This window comes from Saccopteryx leptura, chromosome 1 (genome assembly GCF_036850995.1).
Source record: "Saccopteryx leptura isolate mSacLep1 chromosome 1, mSacLep1_pri_phased_curated, whole genome shotgun sequence".
NCBI lineage: Eukaryota > Metazoa > Chordata > Mammalia > Chiroptera > Emballonuridae > Saccopteryx > Saccopteryx leptura.
The window spans coordinates 381,356,249-381,364,562 of NC_089503.1; the positions used below are offsets into that span (position 1 = coordinate 381,356,249).

Sequence of the window (8,314 nt, forward strand, 5' to 3'; positions counted from 1 at the left end):
AATAAATAACAGTGGTAAGACAGAAAGAGATTAACAAAAGATGTGCAAGATCTTTTTGAAGAAAATTAGAAAACTTACTTTCAGCACACAAAATAAGACCTAATCAAATGGAGAGATATACCATGTTCATGGATGGAAAAATTCAATAATATAAAGACAGCACTTTTCTCTAAATCAATGTATACATTCAATAAAGTTTCAATCAAAATCTCAAAAGAGCTTTTGATGATACTTGCCAAACTAGTCTTAAAATTAATTTGGAAGACCAATTAACCAGGAAAAATCAATGCAATTTTAGAGAAAAATACACTAAGGCAGAGGTAGTCAACCTTTTTATACCTATCGCCCACTTTTGTATCTCTGTTAGTAGTAAAATTTTCTAACCACCCACCAGTTCCACAGTAATGGTGATTTATAAAGTAGGGAAGTCACTTTACTTTATAAAATTTATAAAGCAGAGTTACAGCAAGTTAAAGCATATAATAATAATTACTTACCAAGTACTTTATGTCAATTTTCGCTGTTTGGCAGAATAAATCTTTATAAAACAACTTACTATAGTTAAATCTATCTTTTTATTTATACTTTGGTTGCTCTGCTACCACCCACCATGAAAGCTGGAATGCCCACTAGTGAGTGGTAGGGACCAGGTTGACTACCACTGCACTAAGGGATTTGCCATACCAAATGCTCATTCATTAAAAAGCTCCAGAAACAAAAGCAGCATCATATGAGTACCAAAAAAATAAGTACACCAGTGAGAGAAAAGGAGTTCCAGAAACTCTGACATGCTACAGAGGTTATATTACAAATTATTTAGGAAAGAACAAACAGTTCTGGGACAAAATCGGCTGACCATATGGAAAAGATAAAATCAGATTCTTGCCTCACATTATACCCGCACACAAAAATAATTCCAGATGGAGTAAAAACCAAAATGTTAAAAACAAAATGCTAAAGCTTTTAAAGAAAATATAGAATATGAGGGTAAAAGCATGGAATTGCCCTGGTCGGATAGCTCCGTTGGTTGGAGTATTGGCCTGAAGTGCAGAGGTTGCCAATTTAACCTCCGGTCTGAGAACATACAGGAACAGATTGATGTTCCTCTCTCTCTCTCTCTCTCTCTCTCTCTGCTTTACTCTCTGGCTAAAATCAATAAGTAAAATCTAAAAAATAAATAAATATAAAATAAAAGCATGGAACCAAATGCCATAATTGTCAAGAATATCAGTACCACCGCGGGGAGAAAACGGAATTTAAATTGGGAAGAGAAATGCAAGGGGATTGTAAGATGCTGGCAAGGTTCCATTTCTTAACTTGTGCAAAGTTTATACCAGTGTTAATTTCGCAATCATTGGTTGATTGTATTGTATTTATTCCTGTATATTTCACCACTTAGATAAATAATGTCAGAGAATATCTTCATAACACTGGAGTAGAAATGAGTTTCCTGAATAAAATACAGAGAGCACCAAGTTCCTAGACACTGGAGGTAGCTAAGCTGAGGCTGGACTACCATTTGTACTAAATATATTTACATTAAAATGTGCAACTTTCATCTGACTAAAGGCATGGCACCTAACGAAAATGCAGGACCCAATGTGGACCAAGGAAGATTAACATCCAGAAAATACTGCTTAAAGTCCAACAATTCAGTGGGATACCACCAAGCACTCTGAAATATAAGTAGTTCAAGGATATGAAGAGACAGCTCGACGAGGAAACCTAAATAGCCATTAACCATGCTCAATCTCAGCTGTCTTCAGTGTAATGCAAAATAAACCGAGACCCCATTTCACACCCAATATACCGGCAACGACTAAAAATCTGCAAATCGCAAGTATGATGGGAGATCCGAAGTCATGGGAACTGTCATATGCTTCTGTAAAAAACATTATAGTGGATATTTTATATGTTACAGTTAATATAACCACTAATTTTGAAGGCTTTGCAATACCCAAGAAAATATCCATACAGTACTGCTCCCATCAGTTCCTTTGGGAAATTCTCAAATGTGTACAAAGGAGACCTAAACAGAGATATCATTAAATGTGCATTTTTATTATTATTTGCAATAGCAAAAAAAAAAAAAAAGGTAGAAACAGCTATCTTCCTGAGAAAACATGTGAATATATACTTCTGTACCTCTTTAAACAGAGGATACTAGACATAATTTTAATGTCTCCCAGATATTTGAACATCTATATAATAAACTGATTTCTTCATAGAGGAATACCAGACAGTGACTGAATTAAATTTATTTGTACCAACATGAATGAAAGAGAATGTTCAATGAGAAACAACAACAACAACAACAAAAAACAACTGTAAAAGGATCTTTAATAGTATTATACCCTTTAGGTGTGAAGATTTTAAACACAAAAACATAGTATGTGTGGCCCTGGCCGGTTGGCTCAGTGGTAGAGCGTCGGCCTGGCGTGCAGAAGTCCCGGGTTCGATTCCTGGCCAGGGCACACAGGAGAAGTGCCCATCTGCTTCTCCACCCCTCCCCCCCTCCTTCCTCTCTGTCTCTCTCTTCCCCTCCCACAGCGGAGGCTCCATTGGAGTGGAGATGGCCCGGGCGCTGGGGATGGCTCCTTGGCCTCTGCCCCAGGTGCTGGAGTGGCTCTGGTCGCAACAGAGCGACGCCCCGGAGGGGCAGAGCATCGCCCCCTGGTGGGCAGAGCGTCGCCCCCTGGTGGGCGTGCTGGGTGGATCCCGGTCCGGCGCATGCGGGAGTCTGTCTGACTGTCTCTCCCCATTTCCAGCTTCAGAAAAATACAAAAAAATAAAAATAAATAAATAAATAAAAACATAGTATGTGTATATGTATATAATGTATTTACATCTGTAGTATAAAACTAATAAATTTGTAAACGCAATAAAAGTGTAAAACTTTTAAGAGAACAGGTGGAGTCAGTAGCATCAGGACAGTGGTGAATTAGAGGGAGGGAGAAGGAAGGGTAGAGCCTTCAGTGACAATTTGAAAAATCTGAATTGAAGCAAATATGCCAAACGACATCTGTTTAATCTGTTACTGAGGTGTTCATTATATGATTCTCGGTACTTTTTAAATGTTTTTGGTTTTCCATAACTTTAATTGTGATGGAACTTTTAAGGATACAAATGAAATAAAATACATAGGTGATTTTCAAACCTACAAAGGTTCTGTCTTTTATCCACAAAATGCTTTTAATTCTAACCATGGTTTATGGAACTCTTTCCTAACCTTATTACAAGACTTGCCCAGCTCCTTAAATGGAGGATACTAGGCGTAATTTAAACTTTTTTAAATGGTTGAAAGTCTGTATAATTTGAATAACCAAATTAAAGAATAAAAAGGGGCCTTAAAATCATCTTACATTTTAAATTTTAAATCAAACAAGCTTTTTGATGTGGAACTCCTGTTACATTATTCACAGATGGTAATCCAGCCTCCGACGGAATACTTCCGGGGAGTCAGCCCGTTCCACTCCCATCTCTCCTTACAACCATCACTCTGTCCCGTCTGACCTCTGCCTTCGAGGGTCATACAGAACGAGTTCGACTTCACGTTAAATCCCTTCAAATAGTGGGAAATACCATGGCACCCCTAAGCTCCCTTTTCTCCCAGGTCAAGAATCTCCATGTACTCTCCTTGAATGATGGTGTTCAAATCCTTGGCCTATTTTTCTCTAAATTGTCCCTTTCTTAATGACTTATAGAAGTGCTTTACATATTATGCTGCTATTTTTTTCCCAGAAGGTCATTTATCTTTTAACTTTGTTTATGGTAATTTCTGCCATATGGAAGTTATGAAATTTTTAAAAATTTTTATGTAGTCAAATCTATCTTTTTTTTTTTCTTTCATGGCTTCTGGGTTTTGTATCTAGCGTAAGAGAAGATTACTAGAGTGCATGTTATGCTCTGCTTCATTGACAGGTTTTGTTTTGTTTTCCACATTACTTTTTTTTTGTGACAGATACAGACAGAGCGAGCAACAGATAGGGACAGACAGACAGGAAGGGAGAGAGATGAGAAGCATCAATTCTTCGTTGCAGCTCCTTAGTTGTTCATTGATGCTTTCTCATATGTACCTTGACTGGGGGGGCTACAGCAGAGCGAGTGACCCCTTGCTCAAGCCAGTGACCCCGTGCTCAAGCTGATGAGCCTGCGCTCAAGCTGGCCACCTGGGGGTTTCAAACCTGGGTCCTCCGCATCCCAGTCTGACACTTGATCCACTGCCACCGCCTGCGCAGGCCCACATTAGACAGGCCTCTCTCACACAACATGTTTTTTAGATTCGTGTTGGTTCAAGTTCTCTTTTATTAGTTTTAGTATTCATATTTCTGTCTGTAATCCATCTTGAATTAATTTTTGTGTATGACAAGAGGTCAACATTTATTTTCAATGTAGTTTTTTTAAAGAGTGCTCTCCCATTTCCTGCATCGATTCTGGTTAATTTGGAAGTCAGTTGCTGCAATTGCCTAACTTCATTTCCTCATTTCAAGTCACCAAATTCTCCTACATCAAACCATTTTCTTTTGCTGGCTCATTTTTGTGAGAGAAACTCTGTATTGATTGCACATAACAACTGGAGAGGCTCTCCCTGGCCATTGCATAGCACAGGGCTGGATTTTCACAGGGGGTGACACCCTCCCGCCTCCCGCCTCCCCCCTCCCCCCTCCCCCCTCCCCCCTCCCGCCTCCCGCCTCCCCCCTCCCGCCTCCCCCCTCCCCTCCAGTGGCACAATGGTGGCTGCAGGAGTTCTCTGCTGGGCAGCTGTGCACTTCGATTACCTAGTGACACGTGGAAGCAAATTCTCTGGCCAGCACTCCAGGCCTTGGTGCAGTTCACTAAGTCCTCCATTTTCCACTCCAATCGCACCTTCCTCCTTCCGATAGTTCTATGAGATGTGGTGTCAGAGATGCTTTTTTCTAAGTCTTGCCTGGTCGAGCTTTTTCTCCCCGAGGCCTCACTTAGCTGAAGACCTTCTTCTCCAGGTGCGCTGTCCTGTGCTCACAAACTGGAGATCTGAGAGCTGGCTCCGACAGTCCTCCTTCAGTGTCGGGCAGTTACATGACTTTCGGTAGTGTTAGAAAACAAGCCGGCCCTTCTCAGAATGTTGACAAACACCCCACCCCCAACACTGCTTGTGTTACTGCCAGAGAGAGTTTGTCTGTCTGGAGTACCGCTGATATAAATGAGCCTGGCTTGGACCTCTTTGTCAGCACAGACAGTTCCTTGGATCAGCCAAGTGGTATTTACTTAGAGCCTAGCTCTGCAACACTAGGTGTGTTTTTTTTCGTGTGTTCTTTTCCTCTCTCTATCTTCTGAAGCATATACACAATATATAAAGAATTAGAGATAAATGTTGGCCACTCCTGGTTCTTGCTTGTTTCACTCTCAACCCATATGGTTACAGTTTCTCCCTTAATGTGAGAAATATCCTAAAATTGATTGTAAGTGGTCCATAGAGAACAATGAATTCTGCACTGGAGTCGAGAACAGGCTGAGTTCCATAACGGAATCCGGAAGACTCCTCTACCCTTTCCTTTTGGGGATAACCCGCAGTGACGAGAACACAGAGGCGGCCGTGACTCACATCTGATGACGTGAACCTGAGTGAGCTCACCTGTTCAATCTGTTTATACCATATCATCAGCGTGTCCTCTAGCTGACGAACCATTTCCGAATTGCTAGCTGCGGCGGTTACCTCTTCAAAGGTGTGCAGTTTGGAAAAATCAACATTGTCTATCTTCTTTAACTTAACTGTTCCCTCAATACTGATTCTAGCACCTAAAAGGAATTTAGAAGAGTGTTTAGTGTTAATGTGTTAAACGTCCCTGTGTGGTTTCACAAGCTGTAAGCACTAACATGTCAGAGACCTAACACTTTATAGAAATGTAATTCTAATTGATCTCTAGATTGTGACTTGATGGTTTGTTAATAAAATTGTGCTTTAACAATATGAAATAGCCAGACCAGGCAATGGTGCAATGGATAGAGCGTCAGACTGGGACACAGAGGACCCAGGTTCAAAACCCCAAAGTCGCCAGCTTGAGCGTGGGCTCATCTGGCTTGAGCAAGGCTCACTAGCTTGAGCCCAAGGTCGCTGGCTTGTGTAAGGGGTCACTCACTCTGCTGTAGCCCCCTGGTCAAGGCACATATGAGAAAGCAATCAATGAACAACTAAGGTGCCGCAACGAACAATTGATGCTTCTCATCTCTCCCCCTTCTTGTCTGTCCTTCTCTCTGTCTCTCGCTCTGTCACACACACAAAGAAACCCAAAAAAACAATATGAAATAATTATATGCTTCAAGGAGAGTTTATAATAAGGTATATATTTGTAAATATGGTGAAAATTTTCACAAATAATATAGAAAGAAAACTCTCAATCTATAATGGAAAACACAAACTTATCTTACTCCTGCAAAGATTCCCTGAAAAGAGAGGCGTTAATGATTTGATAACTTAGCTCCTGGTCAGATTATTAATTTAACATCTTCTTTAAAATGAAAATTTTTTTCTCTAATGCATTTTTTTTCTTGTAACAGTGACAGAGAGAGAGAGACAGATAAAAACAGACAGGAAAGGAGAGAGATGAGAAGCATCAATTCTTCATTGCAGCACCTTAGTTATTCACTGATTGCTTTCTCATATGTGCCTTGAGCGGGGGTGGGGGGGGCTCCAGCAGAGCAAGTGACCCCTTGCCCTAGCCAGTGACCTTGGGCTCAAGCCAGAGACCATGGGCTCGTGTCTATGATCCCATGCTCAAACCAGCAATTCTGCGCTCAAGCTGATGTCCCACACTCAAGCCAGCGACCTCGGGGTCTCGAACCTGGGTCCTCTGCATTCCAGTTCAATGCTCTATCCACTGTCCCACCACCTGGTCAGGCTCAAATGCTTGTTTTTAATAACATATCTTATAGTTAATTTCTCATTTTTGGTAAACTTCTTGAACATAAAATGTTATTCTTACCATCTAAAAATGAAAGGTATCTGTTGATGATTTCAGTGAAAATGTGTATTTCAGATTCTCCTTGCTTGGATTGGTTTAAAGCACCCCAATTATCTGTTGCAAGAATAGCCGGTAGGAATATCTGCGCCAGCATATTCCTAATCCCAATCAGGAGTCCTTGCGAGGCATCCAGAACGGTGAACAGCACTTCCTGAAAGGGCAGCGTTCAGATGTCATTCTCCACGCTGATCCCACCGGAGGACTGAAAACTGTCGCCGATTTTACAACACAATAAGCACAGACAATACATTTCATAAGCTGTTCGGAAAACTGAAGTGGCTGTGAATGCCAGGGCTCTAAAATCAACAGATGTACATGCTGCCCTCATTTTAACCATGTACATGCTCGTCTCTCAAGTCCACACTTTCCCTGGCGCTTTGCTTTCCGTGGAGGGAAGCAGATGCGGCCTGCAGCCCATACACCTGCCAGGGAAACAAAGCTGAGCCTCCTGCCTGAAGGAAGTCCTCAGTCCACAGCTGCCCAGCCTCTGAAGAGGGGGCCAGACAGACCGTCAGCCCAGGGAAAGGGCGATGAAACTATCCCTCTGCCCACAGTTCTGCATGGAAACAACACTGGTCCAACGGTACAGACCTCGTTCTGAGTAAGTTTGGGGGGCTCCAAGGTACAGCGCAGGCTGATAGCTAACAAGGCCACGTTATATCCTTTAAAGCTGTTAAGGGAGATCTTAAATATGGTCACCAACATGGGTAATTATGTGAGGTGACAAAGGTGCTGCTAATGTGACCGTGGTAATTATTTCTCAGTGTATAAGTGCATTAAATCAACTCGTACACAATAAGTTTATACAATCTCGTATGTCTGTTATATCCCAAGAAAGCTGAGGAAATGCTTAACTGTCTGTTTCAAAACAAGTGTAACCGTACCTCATGAACGTTTTTAATATTTATGGCAACATCACTGTGACAGCGAACAAAAATGAGACACAGCCCTTTCACGCTCTCGGGGGCTGCACTGTCTATGTACAGTCTCATCATTTTGGACCCTTTGGTTACTCCAGCAATGGTTCGGCCGCATTCTGCAAACAAAAGACAAGAATTCAGCATACGGCCACATAGCTGATCAAATGTGATAAATGACCCTGCATCTCGCACCTTTGCTTCTTGCTTCACTTTATTATAAGAGGTTTTTGATGTGAGTGTGGGATAAATTGTTTTCTGTTTGCAAAAAGCTGTCAGTTTCGACGTTCTTAAATAGTGGCCACCTCTGGTTCCTCTCCCTGAGCTCCACACATCTGCCTCTCTGAGCCAGGCCTCACGCAGGGCCTCCCGCTGGCCATCTTCAAGCCCACCCCT

General features: G+C 41.7%; 1 protein-coding gene across 1 annotated transcript in view; it reads right to left on the bottom strand.

Annotated features, from left to right (window-relative positions):
• The window catches only part of DNAH8 (dynein axonemal heavy chain 8), a 313,181-nt gene extending 305,170 nt beyond the window's left edge, over window positions 1-8,011 (bottom strand). Inside the window, exons 1-3 of the mRNA XM_066361430.1 lie at window positions 7,886-8,011; window positions 6,963-7,152; window positions 5,615-5,778 (exon numbers count right to left, since the gene is read on the bottom strand). Coding sequence (XP_066217527.1) covers window positions 5,615-5,778; window positions 6,963-7,152; window positions 7,886-7,996 — 465 coding nt within the window. The 5' untranslated portion in view covers window positions 7,997-8,011. The remainder of the gene's footprint in view (window positions 1-5,614; window positions 5,779-6,962; window positions 7,153-7,885) is intronic.
• Window positions 8,012-8,314: the final 303 nt, after the last annotated feature.